At 39.8% G+C, this 21,501-nt stretch overlaps 1 protein-coding gene across 1 annotated transcript in view; it reads right to left on the bottom strand.

Moving 5' to 3' along the window:
• The window catches only part of atp2a2b (ATPase sarcoplasmic/endoplasmic reticulum Ca2+ transporting 2b), an 84,111-nt gene that overhangs the window by 42,348 nt on the left and 20,262 nt on the right, over positions 1-21,501 (bottom strand). Inside the window, exon 6 of the mRNA XM_034192961.1 lies at positions 808-888. Coding sequence (XP_034048852.1) covers positions 808-888 — 81 coding nt within the window. The remainder of the gene's footprint in view (positions 1-807; positions 889-21,501) is intronic.

Below are 21,501 nucleotides of genomic sequence, written 5' to 3' on the forward strand. Positions count from 1 at the left end.
GCACTGAGGTCTAACAGGACGAGCACAGAGATGAGTCCACTGTCCGAGGCCATAAGAAGATCATTTGTAACCTTCACTAATGCTGTTTCTGTACTATGATGAATTCTAAACCCTGACTGAAACTCTTCAAATAGACCATTCCTCTGCAGATGATCAGTTAGCTGTTTTACAACTACACTTTCAAGAATTTTTGAGAGAAAAGGAAGGTTGGAGATTGGCCTATAATTAGCTAAGATAGCTGGGTCAAGTGATGGCTTTTTAAGTAATGGTTTAATTACTGCCACCTTAAAAGCCTGTGGTACATAGCCAACTAATAAAGATAGATTGATCATATTTAAGATCGAAGCATTAATTAACGGTAGGGCTTCCTTGAGCAGCCTGGTAGGAATGGGGTCTAATAGACATGATGGTTTGGAGGAAGTGACTAATGAAAGTACTAACTCAGACAGAACAATCGGAGAAAGAACAATTCAATGAGCAGACTCCTAATGCTGTTGGAAAACCTTACAGCAAATTTTATTCAACTTAAATTTTTGCCACGTGAAAGCAAACTGAAGGAAGTGAAAAGTGGAAGAGGTGGTAGTGTGCAGTTTGTGATTTGCAATTTAACAAACAACAAAATGTTTCTGCTGGTCACTACTGTAACAGTATTTACACACTGCGAACCAAATAACTTAAATTCAAACCTGTACACCAATTCAGTACTACAAGCAACGTACACAGATTCTGTAAAACAGGCTTCATGCAGGTAATTCCGGGGTCTGAAAGAATTAATCAGTATTACTGATCATGCAAAAATGTTTTTACCTGTAAGAATTGACTGATCAACCCTCAGTGTTGTTGATTTTATGGAGGTCAGCCTGATGTCTGCTGGCACTTTATCACCAACTGGACAGAAACAAGAAAGGAGATCAAGCATTTAAGCAGCACTTCAAAGTAAGAGCATGTGTAAATTGTATGGACTACAAGAGGAAGCGTAATGTGACAATGCAAAAATCTCCTCACAGTCACAAAAATTAAAAAATGCATAAAGATAAAAAGTTGACAAGAGAAATAAAAATTGAAAACTCTGGGAATAGAAGTTAACTACAGAGTTACCTCATCTGTAGAACAACAATCACACTAGTGGAGACAAAGTAACCGGACTCCGTTATTATAAAAATAATGTTCCGTTTGTCTGCAGTACAAGACGCAAATAGATCAATTCTCATTCTTTCCACTAACACAAGGCTTTAGCAACTCCCAGTAAAACGAATATAAATATACAATACTGGCAGTTTCCAAACAAGTATTTCCTCTACAGAAACCAGCTAAGTGCTGTTTAAACAACTGACATTTATCAGATCTGCTTAAGGCGGGTATAAAATAGTTTGTTCTGTTATAACAAAGTACTGATAATGAAGCTTGGTGGTTTGAGGAAAAAACAAAAAAAACAAAAACATCACACCAATAGAACTATGCCTATTTTTAAACAACTGATTATAGAGCATATGTATATCGTGTGAGATGTTCTATAAAATATACAAAACCATACATTCACTTTTCTGTACAGAATTAAAATAACGGGACAGTCAAAAGTCCATCTAACCAAATTAAATGATTTTTCAACACAGCAACAACCAAAATGGAAAACATTTTTGCTATATCACTTTAAACAGCACCAAGATTTCACACAACATGAAGGGATGAAGGTAAAAGCAATATAAAGCAATGAACTGTTGGCTCTTAAGAAGTCCCTTTGCGAAGAGTCTAGAGTGGTGACAGACATAAACTAACCCTCAAGCCTCTGTAGTGTCCTTCAAAGCAGAGAGGAGGAGGAGAAGAACAAGATGACAGAATGGTACAAGGGAATAAATGAGGCCCGCAAAACACACGCCCAAAAATGGGAAAACTATTTTCATCATTTGCACAACTTGTGCTGCTAGGTTGGGGGTGGTGATTAAAAAAAAAAAAGGGCTATGTTTTAAAAGAACCCCTTCCACGTCACATGTTCTGGAGTTCGAACAGTATGACACTCTTTCAAGCCAGTCTCTAACACAAAATTACGACGGCTTTAATTCATTAAGAAATCTGTAAGAAAACGCAACTCAAGAAAATCACTGCCGTGTTATACAATTTGCTCACACTTAAACTAAACCAACAATTTCAAAGGAAGTATGATGATAAAAGCATGAAATAAAGCTAAATTCATGTTGAATTATAGCCCGGCTGCATAACAAATTTGGTACTCCACATGACCAGAAGGCATCAAGTCAAACCTGCCAGTTGTCAAACTACATCACATATGACAAGAGTTAACCCTCTTGCGTATGTACACATTTTAAAAGTATTTGTGTTTTTAAAGAACTATCAATGCATTTACACATTTTACAGCTATTGTAAACATTTTAAACATGTTTTTAAAAGAACTTTCTATTCTTTCACACATTTTACACCATTTTCAAACATGCGTTAAAGAACTTTCCATTCTTCTATTTTTACCTTTTGTCATATTTTAAACATCTTTTTAAAAAAGCATTTAAACATGTGTGGTTTTTAAATGTCTTTGACATAACTAACACATTTTAACAAATAATATTAATTCAACTTCAGGGATGGTATTGATAAGATTTTATCGATATCGATCCCATTATCAATTCCGCTTATCGATCCAATTCCTTATCAATTCCATCTGTGATTTTTCTATGTACTAAAAGTAGGCTTTACAGGTTTTCTATGTCAATAACATTTTATTGACTCTTAAAGTAAATAAATATGAATTGGTTACTGGATTCTTGAACTCTGGACATAAAAATCTGTAGTTTTTCTCAAAAGCTTTTCCTTTCGGAGATAAATGGCATGAATGTCACTCCATACCTCTGAGCTGAGCTCTTGCAGCTGTCTGCGCTGCAAGTCAACATCAATGTAATTCATAAAGAACGCAGGATGTCTCATTTTGGGAGGAAAAAAAAAACGTTTTAGTCTGTTGTAGTTTGTTGTCTGTGTTACAACGTTTGGAAAGAGGTGTTATTTAAAACAGTGATTCACTTTGAAGTTATTAATTTCGGTCGGACTCAAACGTGACTCGGCAGAGAGCGGCACAGCGTTTGGAGCTGTGCAAACGGAACAGAGGACGATTCTCGTTTCTTGCCTGCAACAAGAGTCCCAGTTAGTGACTTTAATCCGCACAAAAGTGACTCACAATTGACATCTTTAAATGGCTTTGAGAGCAGTTAAGAAGCAGACTTGCCGCTTCTGAAGGAGATGGACTTGTTACCAGAGAATCCTCGGATCCACTTCTCGCCTGGCAGGTGGCTCACTAATGCTCCCAACTGCAAGTTCCTCAATCCTCAATAGAGCTTTGAAGTGATGACATCACAGCCCCTTGACAACCACTTGGGTGATTCCACACACACTGCTGGTAAGGAAAAAAAAATATTTTCACCTTGTACTTTTATGGTGAGCCAAAACCACGGCACTGGATGGGTCCCTACAAATCTGGTCGTGTACAACCCCAATTCCAATGAAGTTGGGAAGTTGTGTGAAATGTAAATGAAAACAGAATACAATGATTTGCAAATCCTCTTCAACCTATATTCAATTGAATACACTACAAACACAAGACATTTAATGTTCAAACAGCGTTTTTTGTTTTTGTGCAAATATTTGCTCATTTTCAAATGGATGCCTGCAAAACATTTCAAAGAAGCTGGGACAGGGGCAACAAAAAAAGAACACCTGTTTGGAACATTCCACAGGTGAACAGGTTAATTGGAAACAGGTGAGTGTCATGATTGGATATAAAAGGAGCATCCCCAAAAGGCTCAGCCGTTCACAAGTAAAGATGGTGCGAGGATCACCACTTTGTGAACAACTGTGTGAAAAAAATAGTCGAGCAGTTTAAAAACAATGTTTGTCAATGTTCAATTGCAAGGATTTTAGGGATTCCATCATCTACAGTCCATAATATAACCAGAAGATTCAGAGAATCTGGAGAACTTTCTACAGGTAAGCAGCAAGGCTGAAAACCAACATTGAATGCCTGTGACCTTTGATCCCTCAGGCGGCACTGCATTAAAAACCAACATCATTGTGTAAAGGATCTTACCACGTGGGCTCAGGAAACCATTGTCATTGTTAACACAGGTCGTCGCTACATCTACAAGTGCAAGTTAAAACTCTATCATGCAAAGTGAAAGCCATACATCAACAACATCCAGAAACGCCATCGCCTTCTGGGCCCGAGCTCATTTGAAATGGACAGACGCAAAGTGGAAAAGTGTGCTGTGGTCTGATGAGTCCACATTTCAAATTGTTTTTGGAACTCATGAATGCTGTGTCCTTTGGAAAAAAGAGGAAAAAGACCATCCAGATTGTTACAGCGCAAAGTTTAAAAGCCAGCATCTGTGATGGTATGGCGGTGTGTTAGTGCCCATGGCATGGGCAACTTACACATCTGTGATAGCACCATCAATGCTGAAAGGTACATCCAGGTTTTGGAGCAACACATGCTGCCATCCAAGCAATGTCTTTTTCAGGGACGTCCCTACTTATTTCAGCAAGACAATGCCAAGCCACATTCTGCACCTGTTACAACAGCGTGGCTTCGTAGTAAAAGAGTGCGGGTACTGGACTGCCCTGCCTGCAGTCCAGACCTGTCGCCCACTGAAAATGTGTGGCGCATTATGAAGGCCAAAATACGACAACAGAGACCCCAGACTGTTGAGCAACTGAAGTTGTACATCAAGCAAGAATGGGACAGAATTCCACCTACAAAGCTGCAACAATTAGTGTCCTCAGTTCCCAAACACTAATTGAGTGTTGTTAGAAGGAAAGGTGATGTAACACAGTGGTAAACATACCACTGTCCCAGCTTTTTTGAAACATGTTGTAGGCATTCATTTCAAAATGAGAAAATATTTGCACAAAAATAATAAAGTTTATCAGTTTGAACATTAAATATCTTGTCTTTGTGGTGTACTCAATTGAATATAGTTTGAAGAGGATTTGCAAATCATTTATTCTGTTTTATTTACATTTTACACAACGTTCTCAACTTCATTGGAAATGGGGTTGTAGAAAATTGTAGTTATTTTCCAGGTGACTGAGAAATTATGCAAGCTAGCATGAAATGAGCAAATATTTGCACAAAAACAATAAAGTTTATCAGTTTGAACATTAAATATCTTGTCTTTGTGGTGTACTCAATTGAATATAGGTTGAAGAGGATTTGCAAATCTGTATTCTGTTTTATTTACATTTTACAAAACCTTCTCAGCTTCACTGGAAATGGGGTTGTAGAAAATTGTAGTTATTTTCCAGGTGACTGAGGAATTATGCAAGCTAGCATGAAAGCAATAAGTTACAACATTGTGGTAAAATGTTGCTGCTCAACATTATGTTCTACTGTTGTGGGTGCAATTTATTTTGTTTATATAGCGCCCAAATCACAACAACGTCACTTCAAGGCGCGTCACACAAGTAAGGTCTAAGCTTACTAACTGCTAGAACTGTAGCTCTCTGCTTATGACTGGGTACTCAGTTTCGCACTAAAAGTTAAATGCTGCGACAGACACGATGAGAACTGTGTGGATGAATGTGGCCTACTTCTGGCCACCATGTTACATTTTTCCCAGTGTTACTGCATTAAATAGTTCTATATGTATGATCTATAATACGCAAGTACATAAATCAGGTAGCATGGGACTTGATAACACAAAATGACCATTTTGAAAAGAAAGTGTTAAACCAGTTTGAATATACAACCCCTGGCAAAAATTATGGAATCACCGGATCGGAGGATGTTCATTCAGTTGTTTAATTTTGTAGAAAAAAAGCAGATCACAGACATGACACAAAACTAAAGTCATTTCAAATGGCAACTTTCTGGCTTTAAGAAACACTATAAGAAATCAAGAAAAAAAAAGATTGTGGCAGTCAGTAACAGTTACTTTTTTAGACCAAGCAGAGAAAAAAAATATGGAATCACTCAATTTTGAGGAAAAAATTATGGAATCACCCTGTAAATTTTCATCCCCCAAATTAACACCTGCATCAAATCAGATCTGCTCGTTAGTCTGCATCTAAAAAGGAGTGAACACACCTTGGAGAGCTGTTGCACCAAGTGGACTGACATGAATCATGGCTCCAACACGAGAGATGTCAATTGAAACAAAGGAGAGGATTATCAAACTCTTAAAAGAGAGTAAATCATCACGCAATGTTGCAAAAGATGTTGGTTGTTCACAGTCAGCTGTGTCTAAACTCTGGACCAAATACAAACAACATGGGAAGGTTGTTAAAGGCAAACATACTGGTAGACCAAGGAAGACAAAGCGTCAAGACAGAAAACTTAAAGCAATATGTCTCAAAAATCGAAAAATGTACAACAAAACAAATGAGGAACGAATGGGAGGAAACTGGAGTCAACGTCTGTGACCGAACTGTAAGAAACTGCCTAAAGGAAATGGGATTTACATACAGAAAAGCTAAACGAAAGCCATCATTAACACCTAAACAGAAAAAAACAAGGTTACAATGGGCTAAGGAAAAGCAATTGTGGACTGTGGATGAAAGTCAAATTCAGTGATGAATCTCGAATCTGCATTGGGCAAGGTGATGATGCTGGAACTTTTGTTTGGTGCCTTTCCAATGAGATTTATAAAGATGACTGCCTGAAGAGAACATGTAAATTTCCACAGTCATTGATGATATGGGGCTGCATGTCAGGTAAAGGCACTGGGGATATGGCTGTCATTACATCATCAATAAATGCACAAGTTTATGTTGATATTTTGGACAATTGAAAGGATGTTTGGGGATGATGAAGTCATTTTTCAAGATGATAATGCATCTTGCCATAGAGCAAAAACATTCCTTGCAAAAAGACACATAGGGTCAATGTCATGGCATAGGGTCAATGTCAATGAGCAGATCTGATTTGATGCAGGTGTTAATTTGGGGGATGAAAATTTACAGGGTGATTCCATAATTTTTTCCTCAGAATTGAGTGATTCCATATTTTTTTCCTCTGCTTGGTCTAAAAAAGTAACTGTTACTGACTGCCACAATCTTTTTTTCTTGATTTCTTATAGTGTTTCTTAAAGCCAGAAAGTTGCCATTTGAAATGACTTTAGTTTTGTGTCATGTCTGTGATCTGCTTTTTTTCTACAAAATTAAACAACTGAATGAACATCCTCTGAGGCCAGTGATTAAAATTTTTGCCAGGGGTTGTAGTTATATACGCATGACGTAACACCTTGGCACTCTATTGCGCTCTATGTGTAGTTTAGCATCTTGCATGTTAGCACTTCAGTGCGTGCATGTGTGTGAATGGGTGAATGTAAGGCACCAATGTAAACCGCTGTGAACATGAGTCAGGTGGAAAAGCCCTACGTAGGCCAATTTACGTTTCCACACTGTCAACCAAGGATTTTATGTGCCGTCTGTTCATATCAATGAAAGATTAATGCCAAGCTGCAAATGCTTCAATGTTAACACCTTCAGTTTGCAAAGACCAAAACCCTTTCATACACTCATGCAAAGCCGTCACCTTTATCCTAACTGCAGTCCAAATCCTGACCCTTTTCCTCTGTGGGATTAATCTGAGCTTGTCATGCTTGTGATGAATATGATGAAATACAAATTGTATGTATTTGTGCAGACAGACCTAAGCAATACCCATCTATTCAACACGCTGGGACCACAAACTTAGGCTATCAGCTAATGTCCTTTAGGGTCATTTCATGCTGTCCTCCAGCCCTCACAGGACACTTTCACTGCCTTTCTGAACTCAAACTTACACAAACACACTGATCATATTACATAATCTGTCTGTTCTCCTTATTAAGTGAGCAACAACTTTAATCGTTGCCATTTCTACAGCAAAGTCCAACCCTGTTTCCCAGACCTCAGGATGACATCTTCACCTGTTTTTTCTTAACAGTTCAAACGCCAAAGACAGAGTTTATAACAACCTAAAACACAAACACATTCAACTTACAATGACAACACCACATATTCACCAAGCAGAGAATGTTTGGAGTTTTGTGCATACGGTATATAACTGGACAGTTCATCAATTAAACACAATTCATTTTATCTTGCTCAACTAATTAACTGAGTAGTTGTGTGAGAGATAAAAGAATAAGGCAAGGATCACTGTCAAATGGAATAGATATGCAGCAGACAGCAAGCAGAGAAATGGCTTGGGTGGTGACAAAAGACAGACGACCCTACACTTTAATAAACTGAAGAGAGGAAAAGAGCAGCCATCTGGAGCAAGAATTATTTATCAAATTAAATCTGTACCCTTTCTAAATGTTACATCCTGTCATCCTGTGTCCTCTCCCGGCAGGACAACATTAACAGTGCATTCTGACCTCAAACTGTGGTTAAACCAAACCACAAGCCAGGAGGAACAGGGGTATTCAGTCTTACATACACACAATACACGTCAGAGTTAATGATGCAGAGTAACAGTAAAGAGTGGTTATTAAACAACTGCTTGCTAATTTTATTACATATGCACACGATGTCGTTACAGGGTTCAAGACCATCACTTTGGCAACAAAGCAAGTAAATTTTGCCCACTAGGCACAAGAAAGAGTGTGTATGACGGGTCGCCACTGTTGCTTCACTGGAGAGCTGGCAAGACATTAACAAAATAAGGCCAATCTAGGTATTTAATTAAAAACAACCCCACATCTCCAAACTGCCAGTGGCTCAGGTCCATAGTGCCAAAGCAAGGCAGAAAAGGCTGGCAGAACGGGGGGGTATGTCAAATGAGCAGCTGTGCAAGAAAATGTTGGCTGTATCTCAAAGTCAAGAACGGATCAAACTCGGAGTGCTCACGGGCTGCCTTGTAGTTCTGTTTTGCATTTTCTCTATCATTAGCCAAGTGTTCAAGGATTTGGAACAATATAAAAATAAAAAAATACATAAAAACAATAACAACACTGATAGAATGTGATAACTTAAATTCCTTGATTATTGAATGCTTCATCATTCAAACTAGGAGCTGCAGAGTAGAGGCTGATATTTTTTTGGGAATCCAACAGGTCACGGGATTCCCGTGGGTTTCCCACGGGATGGAAGTCATCTTTACTATTTATCACGTGATTGGGACGGTACAGGATAAAAAGTTAACAGGAGCAGATGGGAGCGGGAACCAAGGTTTTAGGCAGCGAGCCGTCCTGCCGTCATTTGGGCGATCAATTTTCGAAAAAAGACACTCGAAAAATAGCTGGGCGGCTTTGCTTAAAGCTGTCTAAAATTAGGACTGGGTCCGATCGCTGGGCCACCTGTGTGTGTGTTTGAGTCAGATGGCTGCGGGGTGTGTGTGTGTATGATGTGAGCCGCTTCAGTAAGCATAGAGAACGCACGTGCTGAGCAGAATGAAGCAACACGTTAAAAGAAACAAAACTATGTGCGCTTTATTTCTACACTGCCTTTATTTCTCCCTGGACTGTTCTGACGGTACATCCTGTTTACACCGTGTGCATCCCATCCTGTTCATCCCTGGTTCTCAAGACCAGGGACCTAAGTGGCTCTACTCTTTTCTACTCTATTTTACTCTTCCTTTTTAGATATACCTTTGTATACTGGCATAGTTCCACCTTAGAATTGGAATATAATATATAAGATATACCTTACTGAATTTTCATGTGTCAGTGACAGCTATACTGAAATTATGAGATAAAATAAACAGTCAAAATTCCTTAAAAATAAGAATATATGAATGAAGTAATAAAAATCAAACACACGTGTTTAAAAAATCTGATGTGGAGAAACTCTGCAGTGATGTTCAGAAGCAGAAATCACATAAAGCAACTGAGCACTCTGAACTTTAACAGGCTGTTATTTTCCAAAGATATTTATTTTAGACAGCTTAATGTAGTTGTTTTATGTTCAAGCACAAAACGTGACAGAGCAGGAGAAAAAAAACAGAAATAAATAAAAAAAAACAAGCTGCTGATTTGTTATTTTTCAAAGTTATTAGGCTGCAGCTCTGCGTTTCATTTATTTCAAAGTATGTTACCTCTTATTGTTTTCAAAAATCATGAGAGTCAAATCAGTCTGCATTGCTCAGTTTTTCCTGCACGTGTTTATTTTTTTCTTCTTCATAAGAGTTTGGTGTTTCTTCAAAGTTTAAAAAAAAAAAAAAAAACATTTTTTTTTATAGCAGCTCTGTAATTTCAGAAATGCAACAGAAACAACCCCAAACCTGTCCCAACACTTGTTTGGAAAATGCTGTAGGCCTTGAATGTAGGAATTGATATATTAACAAAAATAAATAAAAATAAAGTTGACCACACAAAACATGAAATATGTTGGTTTCATACAGCCTGCAATTACAGAAATAGAAGTCAAAGTAAATGTCAGGATCATTATGTGTCCCCACCACCACATTTTTCATATCCTCCAAACTTTTCTGATTTGAGATTGTACTAAAAAAGAATTAAAAATATATTTTGGTATACTGTTTCTAGAAAAACATAAGCTGTGTTACCTTTATTCATTCATTTTAAAGGTGAAATATGTTTTGTGGCTCAAGAAGAATTTTATTTGTGGAAGACAGGACAAAAATGGCTCTTTTCACAGTAAAGATTGCACTCATTAAGTCCATGCCTCAGAGACTGCAAGCTGTTATAAAAGCCAGAGGTGGTGCAACAAAATACTAGTGATGTGTTGGAGCGTTCTTTTGTTTTTCGTGATTCCATAATTTTTTCCTCAGAATTGAGTGAGTTCATATTTTTTTCCCTCTGCTTGGTCTAAAAAAGTAACCGTTACTGACTGCCACAATTTTTTTTTCTGATTTCTTATAGTGTTTCTTAAAGCCAGAAAGTTGCCATTTGAAATGACTTTAGTTTTGTGTCATGTCTGTGATCTGCTTTTTTCCTACAAAATTAAACAACTGAATGTACATCCTCCGAGGCCGATGAGTCCATACTTTTTGCCAGGGGTTGTATAAACATGTAAAATGAGGACTCTCAGAGAAAATTATTAGTGGTGGCAAGTCACCTTATTCCACAGTGTCAATTCCGCAGTTTTAGGATCGCTGTGAAGGGGCATGACGCTGTCCACAGCAATATCTTTAACTCACAAACAATAATTTAAATTGGGGCTCAAGATTGGGCGCTGCAGCTTCTGGGACTTGTAGTCCTGATGTGACGACAGCGGTTTCTGACACTCTCCGGGCACTGGATGGAAAACGTGGAGTGGATTTTAAGCTACTCAGGCCTATTCAAAGAAGTCAGTCTGTCAAACCGACAGAAGTCTTCAGTTTGGGTCTCAACATCAGATCACTGTCCTCAAAATCCCTGTTGATCAACGATCTAATTATGGATCATCACTTGGCTATGACTGGGTTATGTGAAACCTGGCTCAACCCCACAGCTGTTCTTCCTCTGAATGAGGCTTGCCCACCAGGGTACACATTTGGTCACATGTCTCGTGGTGCAAAGCAAGGCGGGGGTGTTGCTTTCATTTATAAATCCAGGTTTACCTTATTGACTGTTGGGGGTCATAAATATTCGTTTGAGCATCTGACTCGCCGCTCTGCTCATGATGCTACATATTGTCAGGGTCAGAAGTATGGAAATCAGTCATGTTATTTTGTCACTTTATAGGCCTCCTCCTCCTCCTGGCCAATATTCTGAATTCTTAGATGAATTTGGTGCATTCGTCTCTAGCCTGTCAGCTAGTGCGGACAACATTTTGATTATTGGTGACTAACTATTCATATAAATAAGCCCTCTGATCCCCTTTGCAAGTCATTTATGGAACTTGTGGATGCATTGTGATTCCAGCAATGCATTCAGGATTCAATGCACATTAGTGGAAATACCCTTGATTTGGTTCTCACACGTGGCCTTGCTATCATGAACACTGACATTTTGCCTCTTGCCTCGGTGGTTTCTGACCACTCATTTATTAGGTGTGCATTTATGTTGCCGCATTAGTGGACCGAAAGCCTTGTCTGTCTCTGCGGCGACGCATTAATCTCTCAACTATGACTGAACTCGAAGCCAGACTGCCTGAAATTTTGGCTTCAGGTTTGGAGAATGTTCAATCAGTAGATAGTCTTGCAGATGGCTTGAATTCAGCGCTCAAGGCTATGCTGGATAAAGCTGCGCCTCCTCTTTTAAGGCCACACCTTCCCAGGGTGCAGTCGCCTTGGTTCAATGGTTACTTGCGTGACCTTAGGCAGAAGGCTCGAGGTTTGGAACGGAAATGGCGTAGTTCTAAATTAGAGGTGTTCCACCTTGCATGGCGTGATGCTGTCTTAGATTATAAGCATGCACTACTGGCTACAAAGCGTGCCTATTATTCTGATTTGATCAATAGAAACAAGCATAATACAAAGTTTTTGTTTGAAACTGTAGCATTTCTCATTCAAGGACAGCCACCTGTTATTCACTCTCCCTTTTCAGCACAGGACTTCTTGGACTATTTCGAGAAGAAAATTGAGGATATTAGGTTGAGCATATCTCAGGCTTTGGTCCAGCCACCGCATACTGCTATGGAGGTGGGTGCGCCCACTGAGGTGTTAGCCAGATTTACAGATTTTGATGGTATCTCACAAGGTGCGCTGACGAAGCTCATGACATCTACTAAAAACACAACCTGTTTATTTGATCCTATACCAACAAAACTGTTTAAGGACCTGTGGCCCACTCTTGGACCGACTGTACTGGAAATGATAAATCTCTCATTAACTTCTGGATCTGTTCCTAAATGTTTCAAGTCTGCAGTGATTAAACCATTACTTAAGAAATCCATTCTCGACCCTAGTGTATTGAAAAATTATAAACCGATATCAAATCTATCATTTTGTTCTAAAATCCTGGAAAAAGTGGTTTCGCGACAGCTCGTGGACTACCTCACTGAGAATAATCTTTTTGAGCCACTGCAGTCTGCTTTTAGAAAATATCACTCCACAGAGACAGCACTTACTAAAGTAGTGAATCACCTTTTGCGAGCAATGGACTCAGATACCACTACAGTCTTGGTGCTGTTGGCTCTTAGTGCTGCGTTTGATACTGTGGATCATCATATTTTACTCAATATGCTGGAGAATCACTTTGGGATTACTGGAACTGCTCTTGCATGGTTGACGTCATACCTGTCCAGTCGTTCTGTGTATTGTGTAATGGCACCTCCTCTGATCGTAGGGATATGAAGTTTGGGGTTCCACAGGGATCCGTTTTAGGCCCCCTGCTTTTTTCCCCTTTATGTAGCACCCCTTGGGAATATACTGTGGCGCTTTGGGATTCCCTTTCATTGTTATGCTGATGACACTCAATTGTACATGCCAATAACTGCTGGTAATCTCATTCACATAAAATCTTATCAGTAAGAAGTTGGATGTCTAGTAACTTCCTACTTTTAAATTCTGATAAGACTGAAGTTATGGTTCTTGGTCCAGCAAGGTATCGGCATCAATTTGATCAGCTAGCACTTAGCTTAGGTTCGTGTGTTATACATCATACGGATAAAGTGAGGAACCTTGGAGTAATTTTTGATCCTACATTGTCCTTTGATCTCCACATTAGAGACATTACAAGGACTGCTTTCTTTCATTTGCGAAATATAGCGAAGATTCGTCCCATCCTGTCTATGGCTGATGCTGAGACTTTGATTCATGCATTTGTCTCTTCTAGGTTGGACTATTGTAATGCTCTATTTTCTGACTTACCGCAGTCCAGGATTAGGGGTCTTCAACTGGTTCAAAATGCTGCTGCCAGACTTTTGACACAAAGCAGAACGTTTGACCACATTACGCCCGTTTTGGCATCCCTGCACTGGCTTCCAGTTGCTGCAAGATCGGATTTTAAAGTACTGTTTTTAGTTTATAAAATTGTTCATGGACTTGCACCTCCCTATCTGGCTGACCTGGTAAGCCCCTATGTAACGGCTCGGGCCCTGCGTTCTCAGGGTGCAGGACTTCTGTGTGCTTAGTACTAAGGTTGTGAGCAATCCAATCTAGTATTGGCATCTGCGTCCGATACCAACATAATTCTAGTATCTGAAAATACTGATCAAACCTGCAGCATTTTCCGATACCAGAGAAAGCCACATCTGTGAAACCTCAACTGCTGCTGCTTGCTCTCTGCTCTGTTTACGGCTCAACATGAGGAGGGGAGTGGGAGGTTTCTGAGCTGTAAGCCAAGCTGTTTTCTTCCGTGCACCGCAAACCAAGGGTTTTAAACCACGGGTAGCGGCAAATTTCTGCCCGGCTCTCGGGTTCAAATTGTCTGTGCCGGCAAGCACGGATTTTTTTAAAAACGAACTGAATTGTTTATTGTTTTTGAACAGCCAGTTCAGTGTCCCGAGGCTGTGAAACGCTACCAAACAGCAGCTCAGGGCACAGCAGTCAGGACCAGAGCTTCACTTTCTCTCCACTCAATAGCAAAAAAAAAAAAACACTGATGATACACTTAGAAATTCACGGTTTATTTTACAGTTGAAAGGCTTTGTGTTTCCAAAAAGTTTGAAGTTTGGTCAGCAGGAAAACAGCAAGTGAGCAAGAGAGTGAGAGCGAGCACAAGCGAGAGGGACGGAGAGAAAGAGAGAGAGAGCCAGCGAGCGAGAGAGACAGATGACTTAATTTTTACTGTAACACTTGCTTTGACGATGTAAACATATGTTTCCCATATCAATAAAGCTCCACTGAAATTGAGAAGGAAAGTCAGCCAATCAGAGGCACCATGACGTAACTGGCTGGTCTCTCTCTGGCTGCTAATACAACATGGTGGAATCTGCTCCAGCACCGCTGCGCTTCTGTACAAATAAAACGTGTTTCTCATATATTATGTAAAAGATAGCGAGAAATAAACACTTCTAAAAGTGAAAACGCTGCCGATAAGACTGTAACAAGGTACAGACCCCTAATTTCAATCAAACTTGGTAGACAAACTCAGGGAGAATCTTCTCACAATCCAGGTCATGTCAAGGTCATATGAAAGTCTCAGGTCAAATCAGAGATCATGATTTAAAAGACATTAATAACCATTTCCCCAAAAACTTAGTAAAATATAGACCTATCCTGATGTTGGATGCTACCCTGATGCTGGATGCTGAAACTTTGATTTGTGTTTTTATGTCTTCCAAACTTGAATAATGTTATATTTATTTATTTATCTGGTAAGAGAATGAGATGTCTACACATGCTACAGAAAACTACTACCCAGGTTTTGAGGAAAACAAGGTTTGATCACATCTCACCTGTCCTGGCTTCCCTTCAATGGTTTCCTGCGACTCTTTGGGAAGATTTCAAGGTTTGGCTGCTGACATACAATGCTCAAAATGCTTGTGCACCCAACTATCTTGCTGAACTTGCTAAGCCTTATGTGCCCCCTAATCTCCTGCAGTCAGTAGATCATGGGTTAAAGCAATAAATTTTCATCTGACCAAAATTTTTTCCTGGCAAAAATAAATGCCAGCAATTCCCTAAAATGTGGCGTAGTGGGGGCACACACTCTTTTTTCCTCAATAAATACAATAAACACATTATACAGCATACAAATCTATTCTAAATAGCCTCGAAGCAGAGACAGACAAAGCATAAAAAGAATGCAAAACTTGAACATAAAAGGGTGGTGGGGGCGGGGTGTAGTCTTGATTGTGGTGGGTCTGGGGGTGCACCCCCAGAACATTTTTAAAGACCAAGTCAAATTTTGTGTATTCTGGTGAATTTTAACGGGTATGAAGCCCTCTGAAACAAAGAAAACTCACTTCAAGCTATGGGGGTCTGGGGGATCTCCCACAGAATTTTTTTAAAAGATAGACAAATTTTGCATACTCTGGTGAATTTTAATGAGTATGAAGCCCACTGAAACAAAGAAAACTCACTTCAAACTGTTAAGTAAAAACACTATTGATTATGGGGGGTCTGGGGGATCTCCCCCAGAAATTTTTTAAAAGAGCAAGTCAAATTTTGTATATTCTGGTGAATTTTAATGGGTATGAAGTCCTCTGAAACAAAGAAAACTCACTTCAAACTGTCAAGTAAAAATTCTTTGCCTTCTGTAGTATTTTGATTTGTTCTAATCCGGTGAATACACCAAATGGGTGCTGTGTTGCTGGCTGTACAGTCAAAATACAAAATTAGGTCCTAAAGCAACTGACAACGTTGTTCTGCTGCGCACAAAGTAATAGGGCTGGGTATCGTCTAGGACAAGCCGATTCGATACATAGCTCACGATTCGATACGATTCTTGATATAGTGCAGCTCGATTTGATTCGATTCCGATATCGATATTTAAACTTTAAAATTTATGCTCAAAGCCATTCAATCAACAAAACCAACCAAATATATTTATGTTCAATTAATTGAACAATGATACATTAAGTAACAGTAATAATAACTGTAACTTTAATAGAAAAATAAAGTGCATTTGGTTTAATGCTTTTAACATATGAAACCAAAAAGGGCCAATTTTTAACATAGATTAAAAAAAAATAAAGTGCGTCTATAATGCTTTTAGCCAAACATTGAAAACCATGAGTAGTGTCCACTCAGCTTATTAAAACTCCTGGCTGAAACATCAGTATTTTTAACACAGATTTAAAAAAAATGAATAAAGTGCATCTATAATGCTTTTAACATATGAAACCAAAAAGGGCCCATTTTTAACATAGATAAAAAAAAAAAGTGCATCTATAATGCTTTTAACCAAACATATTGAAAACCATGAGTGGTGTCCACTCAGCTTATTAAAACTCCTGGCTGAAACATCAGTATTGAACATAAATAGAACACAATGTTAAAGAACTCCTCACAGTAATGTGGACTTCACAAATGCCACTCTACTCCATTATATTTTTGTGTAGAAACAGTAGTTGGTCAACATGCTCTGGGTTAAAGTGCACTTCTCTGTGCAGTGACTATATCTCCTGCAGTGGAAAATACTCGCTCTGAAGAGACACTAGTCCCTGGAATACACAGGTAGGTTTTTGCAAGACGTGACAAAAGTGGATACTCGGTCTGGTGCTCTTTCCACCAGCTGAGTGGATTGCCACCTACAAGGGGCAGTTTCTTTGTATCGAGTCATTTCCTCCTCAGCGCGATCCTGTGTGGTTCTATGTCTCGCTGCAGTACCTGTACTGTATGTTTGACCAAGAAGATCAGCCAGACTGCATGATGACCTTGCTCTCTTGGTGGGTGGACCAGTAGAGATGTCCTGCTTGCTGTCATCCTGCACTAGCACCTCATCGGGGTCTGCTGTCTCCGTTTCAGCCTGTTCCTATAGAAGTAAATCAGAAAGAGAAAAAGCAGGTTTAATATAACTTGTGTTTTGCCATTATTAAATTCACCATTCTAAATTAACAATCTGCCAAATGTGTATTTTCCCCAACCTTAACATTATAAAAGTATCCATTATAAGCATTTTCTTTTAAACCTTAACATATGACGTATGTGACCTACACAAAAAATATTTTTTATAAGTCAGTAACTTAGTGATAATTTAAACAAAGATATTACCTGAAATGGTTGCTGGATCCCTCCTGCCTCTGCAATGACCCTCATGTAGATGTCCTGGCTTTCATCATCGGAGAGGAAGGGAAGTGCCTTGAATCTTGGATCCATAGCTGCACACACGTATAAAGTCTCTTTCTGCTCGTCCTTGTATCTCTTGCTCAGATCCTCACAAATGGCTGATTTTATTTCTTTCACTAATGCAGAATCAGATGGGTTTTCTTGAAGATCATGGAGGAGCTGAGCATGAAGTGGTGCCACAACTGATAAGGTTGGGATGTTTTCCTGAGACATCACAAGTGTAGATACCTTCATGGGCTTCATGGCATCCACAATCTCCTCAGCAGATGTTATGTCTGACTCACTGAGGGTGCAGACTTCTTTTTCTGTCTTCCTTATTTCACCAGACAGAGCGGCAGATATAGCGGGTTGCTGCTCAAGAAAACGTTGGAGCATATCATGAGCGCTATTCCACCTAGTTACGGCATCAGTTAGTTTATGTTCAGGCAACTGCAGTAGCTTTTGTTTTTGTCGCAGTGCATGGCTCGCTGTAGCGCTGCGCCTGAAGAAGCTGGTTATGCGCCTCACTCGACCCAACAAACGGGCAACATTAGGGAGCTTCAGTGCGCGTTGTGATGCCAAGTTGAGAGTATGGGCAAAACACTTGAAATGCAACATACCGGTTAGCTCAGCTGCGACGCTTATGTTAGCGGCGTTGTCTGTGACAATAGCCGGGTTTTTGGATGCTATGCCCTACTCATCCATCGGCGTCTTCAGTAACTCCGCTATGTTGGTCCCCGTATGGCTCTCATGCATGGCTCGTGTTTGTAAAACGAACGTCATTAGCTCCCAGTCATCGGTAATGAAATGACAGGTGATCGTTACATATGACTGTGTGGCTCGAGATGTCCACCCGTCGCACGTAAGAGCAACTCTTGCAGCTGAAGTTAGTGAAGTTTTGACACGTTCTTTGACCTCTTCGTACTTCCTGGGCACAGCTATTTCAGTTATATAGCGACGGGTTGGGATAACATAATGTGGCTCCAGCGTATTTACCGTGTAGCGAAAGCCTCTGTTTTCAACCACGCAGTAGGGACGCAAATCCAGGCAGATGAAATGCACCACCGAGTCAGTAATCTTGATTGCACGCGGTAAGGTAGATGGAAACTTATACGTGGTGTTGTCCAGAGTCGTTTGCTTCGGGTCTACAGGTTTCTGTTGTGATTTTGGTGCTGCTGCTAGCTTGTCAGCATGGTGCCTATGTAGGTGAGCCCATAAGTTGGTAGTGTTTCCAGAATAGCGTACCGTACCATTACAGTGCCTGCATATTGCATTTGTTTTGTCCAGTCCCTGGCCCTTTTCACTGGCTTTAAAACCAAAATCTGCTTTTAGGGACAGCGGCGCTTCTAGAATACTCTAGGCCATTTTGCTTATTCATGTCACTTGCACTTCCTCGCTGTGAACAGGAATGGTGCGCTGTAATACCGCCCCCTAGGGGTTTGGGGTGTATTGATATTGAATGCCAGAATATCGATATCAAATCGTTTAAAAAAAAAAAAAAAAGATATATATCATATCGATTTTTATGCACAGCCCTACAAAGTAACACTGTCATCAGTTTTGAAAACGCATTCGCAATGAGAAACTCAAAACTGGTGTATTCACATTTAATCTGTAAAATGCTCTCACTCGTAAAACAAACTTGGGCTGCAACTAACGATTATTTTAGTAAATCGATGAATCTTTTTTTTTTTTTTTACTTACATGTGTTTTGACATTATTTCTTGAAGTGAGTTATTATTAAGGCCTTTATCACGCAACATAAACGTCTGAGCTTGTAATAAAGTTATGATGTTATATTCTCGTCAAAAACATACCTCGAGTAATGTTTTGTTTAATTTTGCACATACATACATCACCGACACACCACAGAGAGATTTCCATCAGGTTTCATCCGATTATGAGCATTTTTAGATGCCTACAGCCACTATCTCAACCACTGACAACATATTACAGCAAGAGTCCACTAAAGTATTTTAAAGGCCTGACTAAAGTGTAATATGTGATCTTTAATAAGTTATTTTCATGAAAAAAAAGACACAAATGTGCAGTTTACTGCATTTTATTTTTTATCTTGTGTAAAAACACAGCTTAGATGTGGTCTGACCGAAACAAATTGTCATTAAACTTAGATAAAACAGTTGTATATAATTCTCGATTTACATTACTTAGTCCACATTTCATTTTACCTTACATTTATATTAGCTGTGTATATACTCTGAATAATTTACTGTTAAATTTCACTATCTTTTATTTGGCTAAAAATTACTCGCACCACGGAAAGGACATTTTTGGAGTTGCACTCAAATCTCGTTGTAATGCAAATCACAATGACAATAAAGGCGATTCTGATTCTTCTGATTATTATTATTATTAATACACTCAACAAAAATATAAATGCAACACTTTTGGTTTTGCTCCCATTTTGTATGAGATGAACTCAAAGATCTAAAACTTTTTCCACATACACAATATCACCATTTCCCTCAAATACTGTTCACAAACCAGCCTAAATCTGTGATAGTGAGCACTTCTCCTTTGCTGAGATAATCCATCCCACCTCACAGGTGTGCCATACCAAGATGCTGATTAGACACCATGATTAGTGCACAGGTGTGCCTTAGACTGTCCACAATAAAAGGCCACTCTGAAAGGTGCAGTTTTGTTTTATTGGGGGGGATACCAGTCAGTATCTGGTGTAACCACCATTTGCCTCATGCAGTGCAACACATCTCCTTCGCATAGAGTTGATCAGGTTGTCAATTGTGGCCTGTGGAATGTTGGTCCACTCCTCTTCAATGGCTGTGCGAAGTTGCTGGATATTGGCAGGAACTGGTACACGCTGTCGTATACGCCGGTCGAGAGCATCCCAAACATGCTCAATGGGTGACATGTCCGGTGAGTATGCCGGCCATGCAAGAACTGGGACATTTTCAGCTTCCAAGAATTGTGTACAGATCCTTGCAACATGGGGCCGTGCATTATCCTGCTGCAACATGAGGTGATGTTCTTGGATGTATGGCACAACAATGGGCCTCAGGATCTCGTCACGGTATCTCTGTTCAAAATGCCATCAATAAAATGCACCTGTGTTCTTCGTCCATAACAGACGCCTGCCCATACCATAACCCCGCCGCCACCATGGGCCACTCGATCCACAACATTGACATCAAAAAACCTCTCACCCACACGACGCCACACACGCTGTCTGCCATCTGCCCTGGACAGTGTGAACCGGGATTCATCTGTGAAGAGAACACCTCTCCAACGTGCCAAACGCCAGCGAATGTGAGCATCTGCCCACTCAAGTCGGTTACGACGACGAACTGGAGTCAGGTCGAGACCCCAATGAGGACGACGAGCATGCAGATGAGCTTCCCTGAGACGGTTTCTGACAGTTTGTGCAGAAATTCTTTGGTTATGCAAACCTATTGTTTCAGCAGCTGTCCGAGTGGCTGGTCTCAGACGATCTTGGAGGTGAACATGCTGGATGTGGAGGTCCTGGGCTGGTGTGGTTACACGTGGTCTGCGGTTGTGAGGCTGGTTGGATGTACTGCCAAATTTTCTGAAACGCCTTTGGAGACGGCTTATGGTAGAGAAATGAACATTCAATACACGAGCAACAGCTCTGGTTGACATTCCTGCTGTCAGCATGCCAAATGCATGCTCCCTCAAATCTTGCGACATCTGTGGCATTGTGCTGTGTGATAAAACTGCACCTTTCAGAGTGGCCTTTTATTGTGGGCAGTCTAAGGCACACCTGTGCACTAATCATGGTGTCTAATCAGCATCTTGATATGGCACACCTGTGAGGTGGGATGGATTATCTCAGCAAAGGAGAAGTGCTCACTATCACAGATTTAGACTGGTTTGTGAACAATATCTGAGGGAAATGGTGATATCGTGTATGTGGAAAAAGTTTTAGATCTTTGAGTTCATCTCATACAAAATGGGAGCAAAACCAAAGTGTTGTGTTTATA

Source organism: Thalassophryne amazonica, chromosome 17 (assembly GCF_902500255.1).
Source record: "Thalassophryne amazonica chromosome 17, fThaAma1.1, whole genome shotgun sequence".
NCBI lineage: Eukaryota > Metazoa > Chordata > Actinopteri > Batrachoidiformes > Batrachoididae > Thalassophryne > Thalassophryne amazonica.